The sequence below is a fragment of the Trachemys scripta genome, chromosome 2 (assembly GCF_013100865.1).
Source record: "Trachemys scripta elegans isolate TJP31775 chromosome 2, CAS_Tse_1.0, whole genome shotgun sequence".
NCBI lineage: Eukaryota > Metazoa > Chordata > Testudines > Emydidae > Trachemys > Trachemys scripta.
The window spans coordinates 209064096-209091657 of NC_048299.1; the positions used below are offsets into that span (position 1 = coordinate 209064096).

General features: G+C 46.2%; 1 protein-coding gene across 2 annotated transcripts in view; it reads right to left on the reverse strand.

Moving 5' to 3' along the window:
• Positions 1-11528, reverse strand: part of GAREM1 (GRB2 associated regulator of MAPK1 subtype 1) — a 130008-nt gene extending 118480 nt beyond the window's left edge. The window contains exon 1 of one of the 2 annotated variants that reach the window (XM_034762841.1): positions 11043-11528. In XM_034762841.1, coding sequence (XP_034618732.1) covers positions 11043-11163 — 121 coding nt within the window. In that variant the 5' untranslated portion in view covers positions 11164-11528. The remainder of the gene's footprint in view (positions 1-11042) is intronic. The other variant, XM_034762840.1, reaches the window with a different exon arrangement.
• Between the last annotated feature and the right edge of the window lie 16034 nt (positions 11529-27562).

The window sequence follows — 27562 nt, forward strand, 5'->3', positions numbered from 1 at the left end:
TTAAAAAATGTAGAAAGGAAAAAAGATTCCACTTTTGTCAAGCAGCATCCAATATTGAGAAACAAAAATCTCCATGGCCAACTTCCCTATCTCTAAGAGGGTGGAGGGAGAATAATACCCACAATTCATAAAGCACTTTTACTATTGAGCACTATAACTTTTGTTTTTTTAATTAAAGTGTTTACTTTCCTATCTACGGTCTTTCACCTACACTGGAATGGTACTTGCTGTAGTTTTGCGGCTTGCTGCTAGCCGCACCCACTTTCTGAACACTGTGTGGTACCATACACATACATAGCTAGTCATATCTTGTATTATGATCTGAGGGAGGTACGTTTTCAAAGAGCCTCTCATCTTTCCTACTCACCATCCTCAGAGGCTCAACACTTTTTTCCTAGAACAAATATGAAAAGTTTCAAATTTGAAGACTGAGAACAGACAAGTATGACCATAACACAATTACATGGGCACAATTTCAAAAGTGAATGTTTTATGATCAGATGTAAAATGCGTGATGTGGCTATAACGTTCAGCTGTGGGGAGGAAGAGAGATTTGGGTCTTTTAAGCAAATAGAAGTTTGCATTTTCAATAATTTTATACCAATACTTGAAAGTGTTCTTCCAAGAACAAGGACGTAAGGATGTAAAACAATTTAAATGTAATTAGCTCTGTGACTTCCAGTTATTCACACCACTCCATGAATGGGGGTGGATGATTTTTCCCTACAAAACCTGCAGCTGATTTGCTAGTTTTCCAAAACAGCGTGGGGAACATTTGATCCGCTCAACATGAACATACTTCCCTACCTCCTCACACACCATCATCTTTCATCATTGTGTTGTATTTTAAGTCTAAATTACAGTACAAAGCTCTCAGAGCAGGAACACTGTCTTTATTGTATATTTGCTTATAAAAGTACCATGACTAGCTACAGAGCTATATATAGTATGGAAAATGCAGGCTGTACAAGTAAGAATAACATGTAAATAGCATAGTTAAACTAACAGAAAGCACCATAAATATAAAATTCAAGAGATTTAAGTAATTTGGCACACAGTGTTTTATGAAGTTTGTTTTTTGAGTCATATGCAGTAGGTGTGTTATTAATATGATGAGTATTTTCCTGTAAGAGATTCTCAGATCTTGACAGCTAGTTATTCACTATGCCAAAATACCAATATTCATGCTGCAGTCAAACCACAGGTGGAATTCCTGGAAAATAGCTCCCGTTACTGAAATTAACTGCTATACCATGTTGTCCCATATTCTGTAGCATTTCTTTTCAGCATGTTCCCTTAAGTTCACCGGACTACTACAAGAGTGCTGAATTCATTTAATTAAAATTACCAGGAACACCTTGACCCATAAAGGTATTAAAAATATTAACTTCTTTCCCATGTCAGTTTTAATGCTAGTCCCTTGTGTCATGCTTTATTACAACCATTTGAAACAACAATACACGAACCATTGCACAACACTTTTTTTAGTTTCTTAAGAACTATCTTACTTACTTGGGCATCCTATCTTAGTTTCTGATTGAGTTTACCTTAAATTTGTATCCTTAAGTCAGTGGTTCTCAACTTGTGGGCCACAGACCCTGGGGTCCCTGGACTATGTCTAAGGCAGCAGTTCTCAAACTGTGGGTCAGGACCCCAAAGTGGGTCCTGACCCTGTTTTCAGGGGGTCACCGGGGCTGGCTTAGACTTGCTGGGGCCTGAGGCCGAAGCCTGAGCCCCATAGGGTTGCCAACTTTCTACTCGCACAAAACCGAATACCCTTGCCATGCCCCATCTCTGAGGCCCCACCCCCCTTTCTCACTCACACTCCCCACCCTCACTCACGTGCTTATTTTCATCAGGCTGGTTCAGGGAGTCAGGATGCAGGAGAGGGTGAGGGCTCCAGCTGGGGGTTCAGGTTCTGGAGTGCACGAGGGGACTCTGGTCTGGGTTTCGGAGTATGGGTGGGGGGGGTCAGGGCTAGAGGTGCAGGTTCCAAGGTGGGACCAGAAATGAGAGGTTCAGGGTGCGGTAGGGGGGCTCCGGGCTGGGGCAGGGGGTTGAGGTGCAGGGGGGGTGAGGGCTCCGGCTAGGGGTGTGGGCTCTGGGGTGGGGATGAGGGGGTTGGGGTGTAGGAGGGTGCTCCAGGCTGGGGCTGAAGAGTTTGAAGGGTGGGAGGGGCATCAGGGCTGGGCCAGGGGGTTGGGGTGCCAGAGGCGTGCGGGCTCCAGCTGGGGATGAAGGGTCTGGGGTGCAGAAGGGGGCTCCATGCTGGGATTGAGGGGTTCAGAGGGTCGAAGGGGCATCAGGGCTGTGGTAGGGGCTTGGGGCACAGGAGGGGATCAGAGATGTAGGCTAACGATTACCTAAGGCAGCTCCCGGAAGCAGCAGCACGTTCCCTCCCTCCCACCCCCTCGCCTCCTATGCAGAGGCACGGTCAGGCAGCTCTGCGCAATGCCCCATCCACAGGCACAGCCCCCGCAGCTCCCATTGGCTGCAATTCAGCCAATGGGAATTGCGGAGCTGGCGCTTGGGGTAGGGGCAGCACACGGAGCCCCCTGGCTGCCCCTACACATAGGAGCTGGAGGGGGGACATGCCGCTGCTTCTGGGAGCCTCGCGGAGTCATGGCAGGCAGGGAGCTTGCCTTAGCCCCACTGACCAGACCATTAATGGCCCAGTCAGCAGTGCTGACCGGAGCCACCAGGGTCCCTTTTTGATGGGATGTTCCGCTTAAAAAAAAAAATGTATATATATATATATCGGACACCTAGCAACCCTAGAGCCCCACCAGGCAGGGCAGAAGCCAAAACTTGAGGGCTTCAGCCCTGGGCAGCGGGGCTCAGGTTACAGGCCCCCTGCCTAGGGCTGAAGCTCTTTGGCTTTGTCCCACCCCCACCCGGGCTTTCCCCTCCTTCCCCGAGTAATGGGGCTTAGGCGGGCTCAGGTTTCGGTCCCAACTCCTGGGTCGTGTATTAATTTTGTTGTCAGAAGTGGGTCACGGTGAAATGAAGTTTGAGAACCTCTGCTCTAAGTGGTCCTCAAAAGACAGACTGAAAACTAACTGAACAGAATTCAACTACACACACACACACACACACACACACACAGGCAATAGATTTTCAAAGGGGTCAACATTCGAAATGTCCAAAGGGGTTTGCAAATGAAAGAAGGTGAGAACCACAGTCCTAAGTGATATTTTAAAAGATTAAACCAAACCAATGCACTAAATCTCCCAGAAGACTTTGTCAAATTTCTTTTAATAACAATAATTTAAAAATATAAAAAAAGTAGTTTTTCCTCTACTCCTAAACTAAAAATTTGCTGGAGAGATGTTCCTTAGATATTTTATTTTAAAAAGATAATCTTTGTGTACAGGTCAAGAGTGCAAAATTTTAGCGCAGAAGGTCTGTTTTGTGCCTTTATCTAGGTACCATCCCTGTGATATCTGAGCACTTATGAGCATGTGAAAATAGCAGCTTAGGACAAACTGTTCTGAATCCTTGACTACCATAGCAGAGCATTATCAAGAGCCCACAATAATAGAAGTAGCATATTGATTCAAGAACATACAGTACACACTATTGTATCTGAAGTTGCTACTGAACAAGAGGCTCAAACAACAAGGGTTTTTAGCTTTAAAATTCAGAGACACATTAGTCAACTCAAGTCCACCTCATCTGGAAGATTGTTCTACACTTGAGAATGTGTTGCCAAGTTACTTGGACTCCAACTCCAGGAGGGCATCCGAAGAAGTGAGATTTTTACTCACGAAAGCTTATGCCCAAATAAATCTGTTAGTCTTTAAGGTGCCACCAGACTCCTTGTTGTTTTTGTAGATACAGACTAACACAGCTACACCCTATATTAACTGTGTGCATTGACATATGTGCAATTCAAACATTAATGGTCTGATTTTTCAGAGCTGCTCAATGCTTATGGGAAAAAGTCAGGCCATAGGTAAGCTTTCACTAGTTCCAAAGTACATCCTGTCTTTTTGCCTTCTCCTAACTGGAGGCTTTACCTATCCACTGAACCGTCACCTACCTGCACACTGTACAGTAGCGTGCCTCACACAGCATGGGTGTTTGGATCATGTACATTCCGATGGGCTCACGTCTTTTTGATCTACTTTGGTTTTTCAGAAGTGGTTCTTACCACCTCCTCCAAATACTACAGCACTTTGCAATAGTTTCTTGAAAGAAGATTATCCACAATAAACGATACCACACAAACCTCAGAGGAGTGAAATTCTTAGTATACAACCATTGCTCAATTTCAAGAATATCCCTGAGTTTGTAAAAGGATGCAATGTTAATTGTTCACTATGTACATAGTCAAACTGTTCTATTTAGTGTGATGTTCTTTGTCTCGAAACCATACAACACTATCTTATCATTTAGAACTAGACTAAACACTTCACATGCTGTAGGGAACAATCTTGCACTAACAGGGGAATGGAGTAGATCGAGGTCTTTTCCATCTCTAATTTTTAAATCACTTATGATTCTAAACACCTTTTTAAAAATAGGTTACCTCTGGTGTGGTACCTCATTGAGGACAGGATTTACAATGTAATAAATAAAGCTTGTTCCTCCCAAGCAGCAACATGGCAACCTCAAGCCTAGCCAGATCACGCATCAAGTAAAGTATCTCCCAGTGCAGCTTTTAAGAGAGAGTTTAATCAGGGTTCATACGATATTTCACTCAACCCCACAACCCCTTCTTTTCATAGGCTTTCCCTCCTTGAAATCCACATCATAATTCAGTCAGTCTGCCTTAAAGCAACCACAAATATTGCATTTATGCTGCGAGTCAAAAGAAATTATTTCCCCCTGAGTCTTAATAACTTATAGTGATCCATCAACACTGTCTCCAGAAGAATTCAGAGTGGGGTTCTCAGTCAGGCTCAGCGAACAGCCAAAAGTGACTTCTGAACACTGGTGCCTCAAGCTGGACTATCTACCCAGCCAGCCTAGTGCCAGGATGTTTGATTTTAAAAACACTGGTATCATTAGTTTTAAATATTTTTTCTGGAGTGATGATTGTTAAATAGCTGACAGCACCGGGAAATATTTTTATCCACAGGATGAGTACAAGCAGTCTGCAGTGATAGTGATCTCATCGCGAGAGAGACCAGTCTCTGGAATTGAGAGGGAATGTGGTCCCAGGTCCCTCCTTGGGGATAAAAAACAAACAATAGCAAGCTGTCAAAAGTTAACAATGGTGCTAGGATGACTGGGGTCCTAATAAATAAGACAACAGTAGGACATTGAATTTTCCTATTTAAAAACAAAAGCTGGATTTGAATGCCAGACATGGAGTTCACCATTTGCTGCCAAAAAGCCACGCAGTTTAACTCTTTAACCAAAGCATAATTTTCCACTTCTTAGTCTTAATAGCATTTTTCTTCCGTCTTCTGAGATTATCCTTAGACTACACCTGTGCTACCAGAAATTTCAAAAACCTTGAGAAAATAAGGATAAGCTCTACATGGAGTTTTGACTCATTTAGCAGATAAAGAAGATAGTATTATAACTCACCAGAAAGGTCTAAAGTTAAGTAATTTGTTGTCTATTTATAATCCCTGAACAGGCTGAGACACCATTACCTCAGAGACCTGCTCTCGCCTAATACCCTGCACTGCGAGGAAAGGTCATATAAAGGTATTTTTGCTGTTGGATCCTGGGGTGCAATCCTTTCCCCTTGGAAGTTAATGGCAAAACTCCCACTGACTTCAATGAGGCCAGGATTCCATCTCCTAGAGTGTAATTCAGGGGGCGGAGGCAGGACTCTCTCATCCAGTTCTTACTGTTTTTGAAACTTGTTCTCCTTGGTCTGACAGAGCCAATTTAGTGAGCCCCAAGACAGGATGTAATGCTTATTCATTGGGCTTAGTGTTTGTTAGTTGTGTTTGCACTTGGTTACCTTGGGTTTTCTATTAATATTTAGCCTGTTATGACATACTGGCAACATGCATGGTAATAGCAGTCTAAGTACTGTCACTTGTTAAGGTGACAATGTAGCTTTTTTTTTTTTTTTTTTTTTTTTTTTTTTAAAATAAATACCAGCAATAGGCACTTAATAAAGACACAAAACCAACAGCATCTGAAATACAGTATTTACCATCTTTAAGGACCATTCTATATTTCAGAGGACTAACCATTTTAGCGGCATTATGATGAATTACCAAGTGCAAGCTATTTAGAAATTGGAACTAAATATTCCTATCAGCTTGAACTAGCCCAGTTTTCATCAGAAGCTATGAATATATATCTTTTAATTTCAGTTTGAGGTGAGATGTCACAGCCTAACTACTACCATGTGCAGTTTATATATAACTAGGCAGATTTCTTCTTCCCTCACTCCTCCCCTCCCCAAGGAAACCCCCCAAAACCCACTCTCCCTAACCCAAAAGTAGCTTTAATTCAGGTAAATATTTCAGATCTTGATTCTGAACAATAAATGTTTCTGTTTCACAACAGCTGTATTTTTATCATTTCCTGTGTATGTAACTGTGCTTACAGAGCAAGTAGAACTATTTGGAGGGAATATTCTCCCAGGATGTTCATATCTGCCTAAGTTATAGGCGATTCTGGCACAAGAAATGTGACTTCATTCATTCATTTTATTCACAATTTGAAGTCAGACATGATGATACTAAAGCTATGTCTATACTGCGCCACAGCGCAGACTACAGGGGCATAAACTGCAGAGCGCACTTAAGTGTTGTACTTTCAATGCCCTGTGTGGATGCTGTTGGTGCAAACTAAAAATGTACTTAGTTCGCATTGACACTGTCCTGTCTGAAAGAGGATGCTTTTAGTGTCCATGGGGGGCAGTTAGACTGCAACACTTTGGTGCGCTCTGCAATTCGCATCACCCTGGTTCTGCTCACAGGGTAAACAGTCCCTGACAACAGAGCAGTGAAGTTCTTGCACTCAAACAATTTAATAATTCAATTTTTCTAAGACCTAAATCACAAATGAGATGAGAAGACAACATTACGATAATCTCCACATCGCTAGAAAGCTTCAAGACAGCAACTGTTCAAAAACAAGAAAAATGAAGTCTTACAAACACTGACGTATGAAAAAAATCTCCAGCTCCTCAATCCCTCTTCCTACTCCCCCTGATACTCCCCCAAAGAGTGTTAATTTTTGTTAAAAGTAAACTAAGGGAAAAGCAGCTGGTTGAGGAGATTCAAGTAGCCAACATTTTAAACCTAGGGCACCTGAATATAGGCACCTAACTAAAAGTGGCTTGAATTTCAAAGGGGGCAGAGCACATGCAGCTCCCCATTGACTACAATGGGATTTGTGGATACTCAGCACTGTTTTTAGATCGGGCCAGTTTTAGGCTCACTAACTTCAGGCACCAAGGTTTGTAAATGTTGGCAGATGTGTTTACAAGTTGTGACTATTTTCAGTGAAGCTCACTTTAAAAGCCCAATGCAACCTGATAGAATTGGTGTTACCTGTCCGAGTTACAAAGTGTGTTAAACTTCAGAGGATGCATGTTAGCAATAGGTTTTGCCTTTGGTTTTTCCTATCCTTAATTCAGAGATGTCCTCTGTCAGATTCCCATAAGTAGCTTTGTTATCCAGGGTGTAGACAGAGGACCTGGAATGACAAGTCTTTCAGCCACTCGTATAAATATCACACAAACTCTACTTTCTCACTTCAGGGGAAAAAGCTCTGGTCTCTGGTTCACCGCTTCCTTCCTCCCTCCCATTCTAAGACAATCCCCTTTGAGGCAGAAAACACTCTCTGGTACCAGTGAGGGAGTCTAAATCTTGTCTACATTCTTTATAAGACACTGACTTTTGTGACTGCCATCTCTGTGACACCACAAGCTGACGCACAGAGACCTTTAAAGAGATGCAGAAAGATCTAAGTGCAAGGTTGAGCGGTATCTTGTGCCTCCTCAATAACTATAAGAAACTCCTCTCACCACTTCCAAAAACAAGACACAAACAACAAATCAAGGGAGATGGAGAGGGAGAGTGGAGAGAGAGAAGCATTGGGGCATGAGGCCAATAATAATTTTATTTCCAAGAGCTCTCCCTGCTCCCAAAAAGCTTCCAGTGCCCTTCTAATAAGTAGGGCCCTACCAAATTCACAGCCATGAAAAATGCATCATGGACCATGAAATCTGGTCTCCCCCAGTGAAATCTGGTATTTTATGGGCTTTTAACCTATACTGTACAGTTTTTGTAGGGGAGAACAGCATTTCTCAAATTGGGGGTCCTGACCTAAAAGGGAGTTACGGGGGGACCCACAAAGTTATTTTAGGAGGGGGTCGCAGTATTGCCACCCTTACTTCTGAGATGCCTTCAGAGCTGGGCAGCCAGAGAGCGGCAGCTACTGGCCACAGTAGCGCAGACATAAGGGTGGCAATACCATACCATGCCACCCTTACTTCTGTGCTGCTGCCTTCAGAGCGGGGTGGCTGGAGAATGGCGGCTGCTGACTGAGGGCCCAGCTCTGCAGGCAGCAGCGCAGAAGTAAGAGTGGCAATAACATACCACGCACTTACTTTTGGGCTTTTGGCCAGCAGCCACCTCTCTCCAACTGCCCAACTCTGAAGGCAGCGCCACCATTGGAAAAGCAGCACAGAAGTAAGGGTAGCAGTACCGCAACCCCCCTACAATAACCTTGCACCCTCCCTCCCACAACTACTTTTTCAGTCAGGACCCCTACAATTACAACACAGTGAAATTTCAGATTTAAATAGCTGAAATCCTGAAATCTACGATTTTTAAAATCCTATGATTGTGAAATTGACCAAAATGGACTGTGAATTTGGTAGTCAAAAAAAGTCACGTCAACAAAGATGAAGAAGAAGCAGCATACACCACATAAGCCTGGGAGAGAATTATGAGATTATCAAGAGACATACTAAATCTGGAATTGCTTCCAGCAACCTGACAATCTTAAGCACAACTGTCGGAGGCCATCTTAGCTGCTTCAAGTCACAGAAGGTGTTACTACACTACAAGTTACATTAACATAACAGCTTTCACATAAATATTGCAGTGCCCTGTGATGTAATACTATAAAACTAATCAGCAGTTAAGGCGGAAAATCTTTTCTTCACCCTACTTCTGACCATCAGGACACAAGCACTACAAAGCAATATAGGAAAGATACTGCATAATTAAGGGGCAGAGTTACAAAAAGCTCTGGCTCCCATCACCTCAGGATTATAAGGACAGGAAAGCAATAGACTGATTCCAGTGTGGATGAGCAGATAAAGTAAAATGAGATATTACTTAAGCATGTTGGCCCAGACTCAAAGCCATAAAAGGACAACTTTTAAGTCAAAGGCAAAACTTGGTACTCAAACCCTCCATGTCACTTCATAGATGACACCTTGAAAGTACCATAACTGCTGCAACAGGCACCCAAACATGAGCTGTCTTCCTATACATCAAGGGAAAACCAACCAATCACTCCCACATTTGTATTGGGCCAAGAAGAAGCCATTGTTTTTGTACCTCCGGGGCTGCTCTCTCTGGACTGATCCCTTTCACCCAAGTTCTACGATTATTTCCATGACACTCCAAACCTTCAAGGAACAGCAATACCAAATATCATTCCCAAATATTTGTCTCATGTGGTAGCATGTTGCTCTACTAGCCATTCTATCAGGGGCATAACTTCTAATTTCCAGATTTTAATAGAAAATAATATGCTGACCTAGAGACTGTAGGTTAGCATACAAGTAAATACACCTCTACCCCGATATAACACTGTCCTCAGGAGCCAAAAAGTCTTACCACGTTATAGGTGAAGCCGCGTTATACTGAACTTGCTTTGATCCGCTGGAGCACGCAGCCCCGCCCCCCCGGAGCACTGCTTTACCACGTTATATCCAAATTCGTGTTATATCGGGCCACATTATATCGGGGTAGAGGTATAGTAATAAAAAGTTCCTTTTCTTTGAGATTTACAGACTTTTCATGTTACCTCTTTTTTTAACAGGTCTGTTGCCCTTTCAATCAACATTAACATGATGAACATTTACGGCTTAGACTACTTGGTTTATTTAATATTCCTTTTACTTTGGCCTTGATGTAGGTTCCACAACATGTAATCACAGGATTGAGCCTTAGGTGTTGCAAATGTCCTCCTAGATTTTTAACCAAGTATTTTTTTTTATTCTCAAAGACTCCCAACTGACATTACATTGGACTCACTGAGCTTCCCCAAACTCACACACACAAAAGAGCATGATCCAATTTGTTTAAACCAGTAGACTACAGAAAGAAAATGGTGAAAGAGCCAACACTCTACTGTAACATCTAATAAGCAGAGAGGTCTGGTTTAAGAGTGCAAAACAAATGCAGTTTTAGTATGTTGTAGCATTCTGCAGTTCTCCACAGCCCCAGAACCAGAATCTGAATTTTTATGGGGGTAACATTTTTCCAAGCTAGAAACTCTTGGAACTAATCATTAACTTTATAAACATCCCCTCACTTCTGCATTTTCCACAGTTAATGATGGATTACTTGCACCCCAATAAAAAAAGCAGCCCCAGACCCACAACAGACGTGCAGTTCCTTCCAGAAAGCATTCAAGGTCTTTTTGCAAACCAAGGCTCACTGAAAAAGAGGGATTTCACACACTCCTGTCAGAATCCATCCCTGGCAGAGGCTTGTGGCCCCAGAGATGAGAGCAGGCCGCAAGGAAACGTGCTGGGACCCAAGTCACTGAGAGGACCCCTGGACCTGTGAGGATGGAACAGCTGGAGAAGCGCAGGTCCAAAAGGCGGCGGGCTACGATTAGGTTCTGTCCGCAGCTCTGCCCGTGGCAAGCTGGGGGTCCCCGGGCAAGTCACTTCACGCCTGTGCCCCGGGTCGGGCAGCCCCCAGGCCGTGCAGGGGGCCGCGCCGCGCGTTCCGGGGAATCTCTCCCTGCCTTGCAGGCGCGGGATGTGCCGGAGGAGCCATTCCCGCCCGCCGAGTCTGCAGAAGTTAATAGTTAATGGGCGGCTGCTGTTCACAGCCCTGGTCCCCGTCCCCCCGGGCCGGGGCTTTACTCACCGCTGTCCAGCCGCACGAGCTGGGGCAGCCGGTAGGTGCTAACCAGCTGGTCCAAGGGGACGGACACCGCGCTCCACTTCACATCCTTGAGACTGGATCCCAGCGAGGGGCCCGGGTCCATCTTCCCTTCCGCCTCCGGGCCCGGGGAGGGGGAGTCAGGCTGGCAGGCGGCGGCGGCTCCTGCCCGGCGGGGTGCTGCAGCCAACAGGACGGAGCTCGCCTTGCTCAACGGCGGCTGCTGCAGCTGCTGCTGCCGCCGCCTCCACCTCCGCTTCCCCGGGACATGCTAGGCTTGGCGAAGCGCAAGGTGACACCCGCCCAGCGGCTGCGGCTGCTCCTCCAGCCCCCCGGGGCTGCTCCCCGCTCGGCTCGCAGCTGCGACTGGCCCAGGAAACGCCATCCCAGCACTGACTAATCAACAGGGTGCGAGAGACGCCTGCGCAGCTGCTGCTCCTCCCCGCTCCCAAAAGGAAAGTGCCGGGCTGGCTGGCTCCCTCCTGCTCTCCCTGAACGGGGGAGGCTCTGGCACCGGAGCGCCGTGCAAAGTCTGTCCCGCTCGCTCCCCCCTCTGACCGCTCTGGCAACCTGCAGCCGCCAGCCTGGAGCCGCCGCTCAGAGCCCCTAGCGGGCAGCCCCCGGGCTGCGGAAGGGCCAGGGCTTAGCGGGCGCAGCTCCCGAGAGCCATAAATAGAGTAGGACGTACATTTGACCTACAGTACTGCCCAGGGGTCAATGCCCAGCTTGGCCACTGACTTGCTTTGAGCCGCTCTGCATCTCCCGTTCCCCATCTGTCAAACTGGATAACCTCTGTAAAGCACTTGGGGAGTCCTGTGTCAGGAGTAATACTTACTGTCTACACAGCAGCAGAAGCCGTTGTGGCCCTAAACAGCCAAATAAAGGGTTGCTGTCCCAAGGGGTTACATATTTTTTCTTCCCAAAGTGGGATAAAGTGGTTTGCCTTATTGATCCCTGCTTGATCACCTAAACTCCGCCTCTGAGTCTGCTCCAGGCTTTGAGGTTTGTTTGCATAAGCTGTATTTCATCATCCATCTGCAAACATCTATATCTAATCTCTATAGATGGTATTTTATAAAACGTTAAACTATAAACTACAAAAAAGACACTGGCTACAAAGACCCTCCAAACTTAATATTATTCTCCTGTAGAACACTGAAGTCTTAAAGGGCACTTTGTCCTTTTTTACACCAGCTAACAGTAAAATGTTCAAGTGGGTTTGCATAATTTTAAAAGCAAATTCCACATCTGGAAAGATAATGCTACTAATTTTACAAAGTATTTGAGCTTTAAAAATTGTTCAGAGTGCTATCCTGCAGTGAGTTCCCAGAATTTTTGTTAGTAAAACCTCTTAAGCAGCAAAAAGAACACAGAATGACACAAAGTAAAGTATATACAATATGTAATTTCCTTTAACATAAATTGTGTGTATTTTAAGCAAAACAACTCTCCGGGCTCTCTTCTCTTCACATATGAGATTTCCATGTGTTATTTCCCTGTGCATGGAGGGAAGAGAACAGATCCCTTTGAATATACTTTTGTGTTTAAACTAAGTATTATTTATTATTATTATTTGTATTACTGTCGCGACTAAGAGCCTTAGTCATGGACCAGCACCCCCTTGTGCTACATGCAGTACAAACACAGGTAGACAAATATTCGGCAGTTTCACTCCTCTTATCACAGCAATTTGGATTTATAGGAGTTTGCATTAAATCTCTCCATCATTTAATTCAGTGTTGGAGATTTTGCCTGTAGAATTTATATCACATTAGGAAAGATATCCAATTAAGCTATAGATCAGTTTTCATTTGTGACAATGTTTGCATATTTAGGGCATAAAGATGATTAGATCAGGAATTTCGAATTATGATTATTACGTATGGGAATATTAAACATATGTTTGGTTATCATGGCATGAAATGTATCTGTTCAACGATGTTTTTAAATCAACCATTAGACTTCTTTTCAGAAGAGATTTGTTATGAAGTCTTTATTTTGGAGAATCCATATTTTATGTAACATTGTGATTCTTTAGGAGTATAGGATGTACAGATTGCTAGGCAACGAGAACTGTTTTAAATCCATAAATAAAACAAATAAATCAATGGAGAACCTAACTCTAAGCCATTATATTGTATTGTGATGAGTTTACTGTGTTCACTTTGTTGTCAGAACTCTGATTTTATTAATTAGGTTGTGTGGATTGCATTACAGCAGCATCTGCTAATGTTAGCATATTTAAGACTGTATCAGCAGTATTTTTCAGTGATTTATAGTACGCTTATAAAAATCCACTTATAAGATCTCACTCCAGGAGTGATACAATCTAGTTATGATATTGACCCAGACTGTGGCTGATCCTTCTGCTAGTGCACAAAAGAGCTGAGATGGCAAGAAGCCTTCTCCTTCCTTGTAGCACTTCAAGGGGGTCATGGAACAAAGGGGCCAGATTTGCAATCTCTGCTAGTGCCCCCTGGACAACAAGCAACCTCAAATGGGTGGGGAGGAGGAAGGACCATCAATAGATTTATCCCCTCCACTTGCTCTGAACAGCAAGATGGGTCAGCTGCAGAAAGAAGTACAACCTGCACAATCCTAAAGGCAGCAGTTGTGAGACCTATTGTGCTACAGACAAACCTAGGTTAGATTGTTTGCTTCCCATCGGACAGTGCGGTTTGGGCCTGTGCCTCAGTTGTTTGATCTGACCCAGTTTCTTCAGAGCTCTGATGGTAGAAAACCTTCTTTCTTTGTTCTTAATTATGGTACTCTCAGGTGTTACTTGTAACAATAGTAAGTATTAAAAAATATTCAGACACAAGTGTGATTTTTCATTTGTGTCCCCTTAATAAATTAATGTTTGAAAAGTGCTTGGAAATCCTTGTGTGAAAAGAACTGTTCAAATGGAAAGTGATATTATATTAGCTAAAAGCATTATTCTAACTTGGAAAGCAAAAGAATGGTTTGAACTTGCCACTGGTGTAACAAACTCAGTGAATGTAGCCTATAAAATATAACATGTTATAAAATAATTTACAAGACCGTGGTTAGACATTCTGTTCACTGGGACCTGAAGCACCTTTCTAGCAAGAACGGTTTTTAAACATGGCGCTGGCTAGCATGCTTTGAATTCCAGTGTAGAGATGCCTCAGAATATGGTTTAAAGCTTGCCTCCCTCAAACCTCATGCAAGTCATGTTTCACTGTACTGGGAGAAATGTGTTGTTCTGCCTCACCTGGGGATAGTTATTGCTAATTTCTCTAAAGATTTTGAGCAAACACAAAGCAGAAAACTGTATTCAGATCCTCTTTATTTACATAGGTCTGCTTCAAACAAATTTTTAATGTCAGACATTTCCAAATTCCATTTTCTCTCGCACTGGTGGATTTGCCTATCTTCTACCTCCTGAAATCTTAAGAGGAGGTTACTCACCCTGTGCAGTAACTGACGTTCTTCGAGATGAGTGTCCCTATGGGTGCTCCACTCCAGGTGTTGGTGCGTCCCTGCGCCTTTGCTCGGAGATTTTTGCAGCAGTACTCGTACCGGCCACGCATGCGCAGAGGCTGCCCCCCGCTGTGAGTCTAGGTAAATAATATGCATGCGTGGCCAGTCTCCTCAGTTCCTTCTCTACAACGGAGGCTACCCCAACTCCAAAGTAGAGGGGAGGAGGGTGAGTAGTGGAGCACCCACAGGGACACTCATCTCGAAGAACATCAATTACTGCACAGGGTGAGTAACCTCCTCTTCTTCTTCGAGAGATGTCCCTGTGGGTGCTCCACTCCAGGTGACTTAAAAACCGTGTGTCTCAAGGAGGTAGGGACTTCGGATCTGATAGGAATGCCGTAGATAGTACAGCCCTGCCCAAATGTATATCAGAGAGAGGGCCTTGAGTAAGGGCATAGTGTTTAACAAATGTGTGTTCAGAAGACAAGGTGGCTGCTTTACAGATATCAGCCAGGGGAACTTTGTGCAAGAATGCTACAGAAGTAGCCAGGGATCTAGTGGAGTACATTCTGATGCCATCTGGAGGTGTAACCTTCTTCATCTGATAGCACGACCGGATGCACTGAGAAATCCAGTTTGAAAGTCTCTGGGTAGAAATAGGCGTACCTTTGGAGTGATCTGCGATGGAGACAAAAAGTCTAGAAGAATTTCTAAAAGGTTTGGTTCTATCCAGATAGAATGACAAGGCCCTGCGTACATCTAATGTATGCATTGAGGCTTTGAACGAGTTCGCATGCGGTTTCAGAAAAAAGGTTGGTAGGTGTATCGGCTCATTAATGTGGAATGACGAATGCACCTTCGGAAGAAATTTGGGGTGTAATCTGAGGGTAACCTTGTCTATAAAATAGTGTATATGGTGGGTCTGCCATAAGAGCTGCTATTTCTCCTGCCCGTCTGGCAGAGGTAATTGCCACTAAAAATGCTGTTTTCATCGAAAGGTGTAAAAGGGAGCACGTGGCTAGGGGTTCAAATGGTTGTTGAGTTAAGCAAGATAGTACTAAATGAAGGTCCCACGGGGTGGTAGGTAGTTTAAAGTCTGGGTATAGCGTTTGGAGTCCCTTGAGGAAATGCTTGGTGATAGGATGAGCAAACACAGAAGTATCATCAATTTTGACATGAAAAGTTGTAATAGCAGCTAAATGGACTCTGATGGAGCTGAAAGAAAGGCCAGATTGCTTAAGGTCCAATAGGTAGTCAAGTATGAGCAAAAGAGATATCGATGTGGGGCAAAGTTGTTTCGCTGAACCCCAATGTGTGAATTGTTTCCACTTTCATAGATAGGTGGTGCGAGTAGATTGTGTTCTGCTATGGAGGAGCACTCTTTGAACTTGTTCAGAGCAATCTAGTTTGCTTTGGGAGAACCATGTAGGAACCAAGCTTTGAGGTGAAGCATGGGCAGGTTGGGGTGGAGAAAGCGGCCGTGTTGTTGTGATAGGAGGTTCGGGATAAGAGGCAAGGAGATTGGTGGTCGAATCGACATTCTGGTGAGGAACGGAAACCAAGGTTGTCTGGGCCACGATGGGGCAATTAGGAACACCCTGGCATGGTCAGTTCGTATTTTTATCAGGACCCTGTTGAGAACCGGTATCGGGGGAAACGGATAGAGTAAGGTTCGGTGCCATGGGATCATGAATGCGTCTCCCAGGGAATGTTTGCCCAGGAGCAAAAATTGGGACATTTCTTGTTTTTTGTAGTTGCAAAAAGATCTATGGTTGGGTAACCCCAAATGCGGAATACGTTGTGAATGGTTTTCTTGTCTATCTCCCATTCGTGGTCCCAGGGGAAGCATCTGCTTAGTTCGTCCGCTGTGGTGTTTGTTACTCCGGGAAGATAGGCAGCCGATACCCGGATGTTGTTCGCAATGCACCAATTCCAGAGCTTCATAGCCTCTGTGCAAAGCGAGTGGGATCAAGCTCCTCCCTGTCTGTTTACATAGAACATACATGCAATGTTGTCTGTCATTATGCATACATAGTGATTCTTGATTAGTGGCAGAAAGTGACGGCATGCATTGCGAATGGCTCGAAGTTCTAGGACACTTATGTGCAGAGAGGTCTCGGTTGAAGATCATAGCCCTTGGACTGTGTGGTGAGACATGTGTGCACCCTAGCCTGTCAGAAATGCATCGGTAGTTAGTATGAGGGATGGAGTCTGCTGAAGAAAGGGGACTCCAGAGCAGAGGTTGGAGTGAACTGTCCACCACTGTAGAGAATCTTTGACTCGGACAGGTATGGAGAGAGTCTTGTTTAGAGAGTGCACATTCGGTCTGTAAACCGTGGCCAACCACGCTTGGAAGCACCCAATGTAGAGGCGTGCATTTTGGACGACAAAAGTGCACGAGGCCATGTGACTTAGTATTTGTAGACAATCTCGGACCGTTATCAGGGGACTGTTGCAAATTTTTGTGGCCAGTCGGCTTATGGAGTTGAAGCGGTCGGGTGGGAGAGATGCCAATCCCATCCGGGAGTCGAGGTATGCCCCTATGAACTCCAGATGTTGGGTGGGTTATAATGTGGATTTGTTTTTGTTTATTTGCAGGCCTAGAGATAGGAAACAATTGACGGTAAGCCGTATGGATCGGAGAGCTTCGTCGAACGTTGAAGCTTTGAGGAGGCAATTGTCTAGGTAAGGAAATATTACGACCCCTTGTTTTCTGAGGTAGGCAGTAACTATGGCTAGGATCTTGGGGAAAAAAAACGGGGGGCTGTGGCCAGTCCGAAGGGGAGAACCCTGTATTAAAAATGTGTTGAGCCAAGAGTAAAACGTAGGAATCGTCTGTGGGCCGGGTGTATAGTCACATGAAAATAGGCGTCCTGTAGGTCGAGGGCTGAAAACCAATCACTCTGCTCCAGCACTGGGATTATGGTGGTGAGAATAACCATCTTGAACTTTTGCTTTTTGACAAATTTGTTGAGCCGCCTGAGGTCGAGGATTGGTCGTCATCCCCCAGTTCTCTTTTCTGTTAAGAAATAATGGGAGTTAAAAACCCTTCCCTTTGTGTCGTTCTGGCACAATTTCTACTGCTCCCAGTTGAAGGAGATGTTGCACTTCTTGGAGGAGTAGTTGCTCATGAGGGGGTCCCTGAAGAGGGATGGGGAGGGTGGGTGGGTGGGAGGCAAGGAGAGGAAGGGGATGGCGTATCCAATTGTAACTACCTCTATGACCCACTTGTCGGAGGTAATGTTCTGCCATTGGTGGGAGAACGGTTGTAAGCGGTGTCCAAAGATAGGGTGTTGGCTGAAGTGGGAACGCTGTTTTCTAAACCCTCGACCAAGGCTTCAAATCTGCCTATTAGTTGGAGGGGGTTGAGGCGCCCTGGCAGAATTGGGACGATGACTCTGGAATCTTGGTCTCTGGCGTTGTTGTTGTTGTTGTTGCTCCTGTGGTCTATGGGAGTGTTGTGTATATGTGGGGTAGTGTGGACATTGGTAAGGTTGGTATCTATATTGCCATCTTCTGGTCGTAGGTGTCTGGAGACCTAAGGACCGGAGGGTTGCCCTTGAGTCCTTCATTGAATGAAGCACGTCGTTCGTGGTGGAGGCAAACAGTTTTTCACCGTCAAAGTGAAGATCTTCAATGGTGCTCTGAACCTCTCGAGGAAAGAAAGAGGAGGAGAGCCATGAACCCCGTCGCATGACCAGTGCTGTGGCGGTCGATCTTGCTGCAGTGTTGGCTACATCAAGGGCTGCTTGATGAGCGGTACGTGATATGATTTGTCCCTCGGAAACCAGAGCTGTGAATTGTTGTTTCTTCTGTTCAGGGATGTCATCAATAAAGTCCATGAATTTATTATAGTTTCTGTGGTCATATTTTGCAAGGACTGCAGTATAATTAGCTATACAAAATTGTAATGTCGAGGATGCATATACTTACGACCAAAGAAGTCCAAGTGTTTACTGTCCTTGTTGGCTGGGGTGGAGCGGGAACACTGTTGTTTGGCCCTTTGGTTCGCTGCATCTACTACTAATGAGTTTGCAGCCGGATGGGTAAAAAGGAATTCAGAGCCCTTTGAAGGGATGAAGTACTTCCAGTCCGCTTGTTTACAGGTAGATAGGCTTGTAGCTGGAGTCTGCCAGATGGACTTAGCGGGTTCTAAAAGGGCTACGTAGATTGGTAATGCAACCCTAGAGGAAGAAGAGGGCTGTAGGATGTCCATTAACTCATGCTGTTGTTCAGTGACTTCCTCCAAGTCAATTCTCAAGTCATTGGCAACTCTTTTAAAGAGGTCTTGGAATTTTGTGTAGTCATCTAACGGTGTTGGAGGAAGGAGAAGTAAGGCTTCTTCAGGCATTACTTCCGGCTCTGCTGGAATAGGATCAGGACTCGGTTGATCCTGCAAGTGTGACGGTGCTGTCTGGTGTCTTGTGTCACTGGCAGATTCGTCAGGTGGTGGTGCTAGACCGGTGTTGCGCCTGGTCGACATGCCGAAGCGCATGTGTTCTTGAGGGCACAATGCCCATGGTGCCCAATATTGCCATGGCGGTGGGTAGGGCATAGGTGGTGCCATCCGGGGTTCAGCCCCCAGGGGGTAGGGTCCTGAGAATAGGATGAGGTAGTTTTCCCATAACCTCTGTTGACTGGGATCTGAGAGTGGGAGTCTTGATACGGAGAAAAAACTTCCTGTGGACCAGTTTCCTCCTCATTGGAGGAAGGCTGTTCAGATCCTGACTCAGGCATTGGAGAAAAACAGTCATACATCAGGGGAGACTGCAGAATAGGTGACACCAGTAGATCTCTTGCCTGAGTAAATTGAAGTGGTGAAGCTCCTGCGTGAGGTGAAAACTGTTCAGGAGGAAGTTGCCGTGAGAGAACATGCTTCTGAGCAGGGGGTTTGCTTCTTATCTCCCTGTCAATTTGCTCCGCGGTTGCCGGTGCCGTGGTTGGTAACATTAGCCTGTAGGGGGTCAGGCACGTTGTGAAATGTCGGCACCGCGTCCGTCGCGGTGCCGAGCAGTGCCATAGGAGAGGCAGGCAGCTGAAAGCCTGAAGCCTCGGCACCAGAGCCTTGCGCCGCCGCCGCAGCCTTGGGTGGTTTTTGCGTGGTGCCGGAGGAGCCCTGGTCATCAAAGTTGCTGAGGTGGGGGAACACAGGCAGGGAGACTGTTGGTCTGCCTGAAGAAATCTTGTGCCTCATAACCTTCTTTGGTGAAGAAAGCTGTCCTTTTTTTGTAGATTTTTGTAGTTTTTTTGAGGCAGTGGGGCTGTGGCGGGCAGCGGAGCTGGAGTCAGTGCCTGGGTCTGAAACTGACCCCAGAGACATTTGAAGGAGGAGCATTTTAAGTCTAAGCTCCCTGTCCTTCCGTGCTCTGGAACTAAGTTTGCTCCAGTGGGCACATTTTTGGGGAATGTGGGCTTCCCCCAAACATTTTATGCACTGTGAGTGGCCATCAGACAGCGGGATAGCCTCCTTACATGAAGAACAGCGCTTGAAGCCTGCGGAGCCAGGCATATCCGAAGTGGCTGCAGCTGACAGGAAATTTTTTTTTCTTTTTTTATGGTAACAGATAAAAAGGGTAACTAACTACACTAACAACGAACTGACAACAAACTAACTACTAGAAGGGTAATTGTAACGAGAAAGGGGAATTTCCTAACGAGTCTGCTGAGCTCCATCTCAGGCCAGGGACGGTAAAGAAGGAACTGAGAAGACCACCACGCATGTGTACTATTAACCTAGACTCAAAGTGAGGGGCAGCCTCTGCGCATGCGTGGCCGATACAAGTACTGCTGCAAAAATCTCCGAGCAAAGGCGCAGGGACTTACCAACACCTGGAGTGGAGCACCCACGGGGACATCTCTCGAAGAAGAATCTATTGTTATTGCTCAATTTTCACAGGATGTACATTTGATTTTTTTAGAAGGTGACACCTACATACTGACTAAAATTGGTTTATCTAGTTCTGGGCAAATAGACATGTGACGGGTTGGATCACAGAAACCCCCTTGGGAGCTGCCACCAGATGTGCAAAGACTACCCCTGCTTCTGTTTTCCCTGCCAGCTCAGGACTCCAGCACCCTGTCTTGCTGAGCCAGACACTCCCGTCTGGCCCCAGACACAGACCCAGGGTCTGAATCACTTGTCCCAAAGCTGCAAGTTTACCCGAAAACAGCTCACAGTAGTGTGCTTGTCTCTAGCACTCAGATGCCCAACTCCCAATGGGGTCTAAACCCAGATAAATCCGTTTTACCCTGCATAAAGCTTATGCAGGGCAAACTCATAAATTGTTCGCCCTCTATAACACTGATAGAGAGATATGCACAGTTGTTTGCTCCCCCAGGTATTAATACATACTCTGAGTAAATTACTAAATAAAAAGTGATTTTATTAAATACAGACAGTAGGATTTAAGTGGTTCAAAGTAGTAACAGACAGAACAAAGTAAGTCACCAAGCAAAATAAAATAAAATGCGCAGATCTATGCCTAATCAAACTGAATACAGATAATTTCCTCACCAGTTCTACGACCCGGCAGCGGCATCGAGGATCCAGAAGCTGTATCGGACTAACCGCCTCAAGGCCGTGAGAGAGGTCCTCGACGGGCCCCCGTCCTACTGCACGATCCCGCCCGAACGCCTCCACAGTTACTTCCGCGGGGTGTTCGGCGGCGTGCCCAGGAACGACGTGCCGCGCCCGGAGTGCCTCCACCCCCTGCCCCGCATCTCAGACTCCGAGGGCCTGGAGGCCGACTTCACCCCCAAAGAGGTGATGGCCAGGCTCTCCAGAACTAAGAACACAGCGCCTGGAAAAGACGGTATCCCCTACGGCCTCCTGAAAAGACGTGACCCTGGCTGCCTTGTGCTCTCCAGTATATTCAACCTCTGCAAGCATTTCAGCCAAACCCCCACCTCCTGGAAGAAGGCCATGACCGTCCTTATTCACAAGAAAGGAGAGCGTGACGACCCCAGCAACTGGAGACCCATCTCCCTTTGCTCCACGATGTCTAAACTTTACGCCAGCTGCCTTGCAGCCAGAATCACAGAGTGGGCGACGGCCGGGGGGGCCATCAGCCCTGCCCAGAAGGGCTTCATGCCGTCAGAGGGGTGCTACGAGCACAACTTCCTGCTCCAAACCGTCATTCAGACAACCAGACGGGCGCGGAAGCAGTGTGCCATAGCGTGGCTCGACCTGGCCAACGCCTTCGGGTCCATCCCCCACCACCACATCTTCGACACACTCCAGGAGTTCGGGATGCCGGAGACCTTCCTTCGCCTCGTCCGGGAGCTGTATGAGGGCTGCAGCACCACCATCCGCTCGGTGGAAGGGGAAACCGCCGAGATACCGATCCACAGCGGTGTGAAGCAGGGCTGCCCCCTCAGCCCGATCATCTTCAACCTCGCCATGGAGCCACTCCTGCGGGCGATCTCCAACGGCGCCGATGGTTTCGACCTACACGGCGAGAGGGTGAACGTCCTGGCCTATGCAGACGACCTAGTCCTGATTGCAGACAACCACGTGAGGCTCCAGAGCATGCTCAACACCATCGGGAGAGTCGCGGACTGGGCAGGACTCCGCTTCAACTCCAAGAAGTGCGCATCCCTCCACATCGATGGGAGCGTACGGGACTCGGTCCTGGAGACGGAATTTCTTATCCAGGGGGAGCCCGTCATCCCCCTGGCGGAGGGGCAGGCATACCAGCACCTCGGGACTCCGACGGGTTTCCGCGTCCAGCAGACCCCCGAGGACACCATCCGGGAGATTCTACTGGATGCCACTAAAATCGACGCATCCCTGCTGGCCCCATGGCAGAAAATCAACGCCCTCAATACCTTCCTGATCCCCCGCATCGCCTTCGTCCTGAGGGGATCCGCTGTGGCTAAGGTGCCTCTCAACAGGGCAGACAACTCCATCCGGCAGCTGGTCAAGAGCTGGCTATCCCTGCCCCAGAGAGCCAGCAATGAGCTCATCTACATCGCACACAGGCACGGTGGTGCCAACGTCCCCCGCATGGGAGACCTATGTGACATCGCTGTCGTCACACACGCCTTCCGGCTCCTGACGTGCCCCGACGCCAAGGTGAGGTCCATCGCGACGACTGCCCTGCGCACCGTTGTGGAGAAGCGTATCGGAAGACCTCCCTCTGACCGTGACGTGGCCACCTTCCTGAGCGGCTCCTTAGACGGTGAGTTCGCCCGCGACGGAGGTGATATCGCCTCGCTGTGGTCCCGCGCCCGCAATGCCACTCGCCGACTGGGTAAACGCCTGGGCTGTCGCTGGGTGTGGAACGAGGAACGCCGGGAACTGGGAATACTGATACCGCGGACCGAGTCGGAGGACAACACTGTCATCACCCCCGGAGCCAGAGGCATGCTCGAGAGATCCTTGAAGGCCGCCGTCCACGCGCTCTACATAGACACCCTGAAGAAAAAACCTGACCAGGGTAAGGCCTTCGAGGTGACCAGCAAGTGGGACTCTAGCAACCACTTCCTCCCCACGGGCAGCTTCACCCGGTTCGCCGATTGGCGCTTCATACACCGAGCCCGGCTGAACTGCGTCCCCCTCAACGGAGCCGTCCGCCACGGGAACCGGGACAAGCGCTGCAGGAAGTGCGGGTACGTGACCGAAACCCTACCCCACGTCCTGTGCAGCTGCAAGCCCCATGCCAGAGCCTGGCAGCTGCGGCACAACGCCGTCCAGGATCGCCTGGTGAAGGCCATCGACCCACGCCTGGGGGAAGTCGCCGTTAATCGCACCGTCCCTGGTACCGACAGCCTGCTGCGCCCAGACATCGTCATCACGGACGAGGTCCGGAAAAAGGTCATCATGGTCGACATCACGATCCCCTTCGAGAACAGGACCCCAGCCTTCCGTGAAGCCCGAGCCCGCAAGCTTGAAAAATATGCCCCCCTGGCTGACACCCTGCGGTCAAAGGGATATGAGGTACACACCGACGCCCTGCTTGTCGGGGCCCTGGGCGCCTGGGACCCATGTAATGAGAGAGTGCTGAGGATCTGTGGAGTGGGCCGTCACTATGCACGGCTCATGAGACGCCTGATGGTCTCAGACACTCACTTTTATCACTTTTACAGGCTAAGCTCCTTTTAGCCTGGGTCCAGCAATCACTCACACCCCCTGTAGTTACTGTCCTTTGTTTCAGTCTCCTTCAAGTATCCTGGGGGGGGTGGAGAGGCTCCTTCTTTAGCCAGCTGAAGACAACCTGGAGGGGTCTCCCATAGGTTTAAGTAGACTCTCTCTTGTGGGTGGAGACCCCCCTCCTCCCTCCTATGCAAAGCCCAGCTCCAAGATGGAGTTTTGGAGTCACCTGGGCAAGTCACATGCCCCTGCATGACTCAGTCTTTGCAGGCCGACGCCATTGTCCACATGGCATCTTGTATGTCTCCAGGAAGACTTCTCATGTGGATTGGAGCATTCCAAGATGCATTGTTCCCTAAGTGTCTCCTGATCAGGTACTTAACCTGGCAAATTCCTTCCTAAAGAAGCTGACCAAATGCCTCACAAAGCTTACTTAGAAATCAGGCAAGCATACAGCCCATATTCTTAACCTCGAGTAGAAAATGATATATATGTACAAATAGGATGAATAGATATAGTAGACCATAACCCTTACGGAGATATGTTACATGGCACAGGCAGCACAAAACATATTCCAGTTATGTCATACATACATTTATAAGCACCCCCTCCCCATAAAGCCTTATGGGGTACACTGTCACAAGACATCTTGAAGTTAATAAGGATTCAAAAAGTTCAGTCAGTTTTAAAAATCTCTATGTTGCACTTCAAGGGGGTCATGGAACATGGCAGAGTGAACTCCCGAGTGTGCTGAGGCTATCTACCAGCATCCACCCCCATCTACAGCTGGACACCATCCTTTTCCCTTCCAGAAGCCAAAAACTGTACACCTTAATCTGTGCTGGTACCTATGAGATCATCTCAAGTAGCAATGGCAAGCTCCTCTTTGATCTGCAAATCCCAAAGAAGAGAGACACTGCCCCCCAATCCCATCCCAGATGTCCACCACTGAGGACAGTGAGAATGTGCTGACTCAAAAAGTGGCTGCAGACACTTCGGCAATTAAAGCTACAGTCACCAGTAGAAGGGCTGCCCAAATTGAGATACACCTCAGGGATATAAAATTAATTAAAGCTAAATTGACTGAGCTGGAAGGCAGATTATACAGAAACAATCTTATGAGTCCCTTAGGGAGAAGAACAAGGGAAACCTCTGGAATTTATCCCCAGACTTAAACAGAAATTCTCAGTCTGCCTACAGACTTTATACTTTACAATAGTACCTCAGAGTTATGAACACCAGAGTTACAAACTGATAATTCAACCACACACCTTATTTGGAACTGGAAGTATGCAATCAGGCAGCAGCAGAGACAAACAAAAAAACAAATACAGTACACTATTGTGTTAAATGTAAACTATTAAAAAAATAAAGGGAAAGCAGTGTTTTTCTTCTGCATAGTAAAGTATCAAAGCTGTATTTAGTCAATGTTCAGTTGTAAACTTTTGAAAGAATAACCATAACGTTTTGTTCAGAGTTATGAACATTTCAGAGTTACGAACAACCTCCATTCCTCAGCTGTTCATAACTCTAATATTCTACTATATATTGAAAGATCTCACAGGTCTTTGGCCTGCCCTTGAGGCTAACCTCAGAGCCCTGATAATCAAATTTCTCAGGTTCATAACCAAAGAATCTGTCCTAGGCATAGTAACAGAAAAAGAAAGCTTCGCTGGAACAATCCCCCATCTAAAATTACCATTTTTCAGAATTTTGCAAGGGAAGTTGTGGAGCAGAGGGCAGCTTTTGTCAGGTCTAGGGCACTGGTAAAACAAAAGGACCTAAAGGGTTATATGAGGTTTCCGGCATTGTTTCATGTAATAGCTGGAAATGTGACCCGTTCATTCTGAAAACCTCAGGAGCCAGAGAGCTTCATAAATAACTTAGAAATGACTTTTGGTGTGTTTTGTTCCTGGTTACACCAAATGCTGGTGTTTTGTTTGCCTTGGCATTCTTACAGGCCTAACTCACTCCCATTATATTGACAGCCCTCCACCTTTACTTATAGCTTGATGTGGTGAAGTGGGACCTATATATATGCTGTGTGTTTTCTACAGGGCGTTTTGAATTATGACAATATAGCACAGACATGCATGGACTGTCCCACTGATTAATATGTAATGCTATGTATGAATAGGTAATGTAACACCCTGCTAACTGTTAAATGTTGTGTCTGTGATTGATTTAATGAGTTGTCTGATGCTGAGGGAGTAGAAACATAAAACATGTTCCCCTCACCCCTGAACCCCACATTGGTGAACTACAGCAAATTCATTCTGAACCCTTTCTTAACAAGCATCAGGTGGCTCGATGCAGGGAAGGCCAGCCTCTCTTAAGGTAGGCAGGCTGGAGTGAGTCAGGGGTATTTGCACATTGTTGAGAACCCTGAGAACAGAAGGTGGTCTCCTCTGATTTGGACTGTGCCATGCCATTGTTGGTGGATACCTGCAGCATGGACCTAGAGACTACAGTAAGGGAAGTTACCTACAATCATGCTAGCTTACCTCCTTATATTGCTGCATTACTGTAATGTAACCACCAAACATGTTTAGCAGGCAAACTATGTGTCTGGGGACACTGGTTTGGCTGCTAGCACTTAAGGTTGGGGTAACAGTTGGATTGTTTAGTGGTTGAAAATGGTTTGAAATACAGGGAATGACAACTCCAACAGAAAATTACTACCACAAGGGAACTCTGACTTTACAAGAATTAGACACAGTGTCCCTGATCCAAAACCCTTCTGAGCCTATCCGTCCTATACAATCTCAGAGACAACTATAACCACCTTTGGACACTTGCTAATTTATGGACTTCAAATCTTCCCCTTTGTTGGGGATATTTCCCATGTGGGGTTGTTATTTATAACAATTTTTGGACCCCAGAGAGTAGTGACAAGTTACCTACACCTGTCCCTCCAGAGTATGAAAAGGGTTTAGCTATGCATAGTTAGAGATGTTCTTTCAACATGCATTGCCAAGTACACAAATGTTCATACATTCCTGTAAATTATTTTGTTTTTTTCCTTTTTGTTATATTCTATTTGGTTCTCTTGTGTGTCCCGTTCCCATTATCTTGCCCAACCCATCTTTCTTCCCCTTTCCTCTCTCCTGATCTTCATAGTCAGAAAAATTATATGACGGATTTACAGCAAGCCTCACTAGGTGGCTGCATCTAATGTTGATGCCTTCCCCCAAGTCTCCTGCACCTACCTTATTTGGTAGCAATCTGACAAGTGGCGAGCATCTGGCAAGGTAATTCAAAATCTGTGTCTCCACTCTCACGGGATTGCATGAGGGGAGCAGGGTGGGATGCAATAGAGCAAATGACACAAATATTCCATTCCCCTCATTTGTAAGATCACATATGAGAAAAATGTTGGTCATGAATTTCAATTTTATTTCCTGGAATGTAAAGAGACTCAACGCTCCAATTAAAAGAAAACAAGCGTACTCATTATTAAAGAGAGCAAAGGCAGATGTAGTGCTTTTGCTGGAGACACACATGACCACAGATAGGACTGTTAATGTAGAACATGACTGGGTAGAAGAAGTGTCTTGCTGCTTGTCATTCACATCTAGAGGGGTAGCCATACTCTTCTATAAAGCACTGGCAGTAACATTCTCTGAGTCAATTTCAGATAATCAGAGCAGATTTTTAATCCTGAAAGTAAACACAAATGTATCTGAACTAATCATTGTAATATAACCTAACGTTGATGATCCCGAAACCTTCATAGGCTTTACTAAATTACATGGAGAACCTGATTGGTCAGGTTTTTGCCTTCTTCCATGTTGTCCTTTACGCTTTGAACAACCTAAGGCAGTGTCTGACACCCCCTTCTCCATTCAAATCCCTCCTTAAAACTAATTTCTTCCACAAACCCCACCAATGCTAATTTGCATCAATGATACTGTCACTCACCCAATCTCTGAAGGAAAACATAATTTAAAAGCAAATATATACTCCAAAA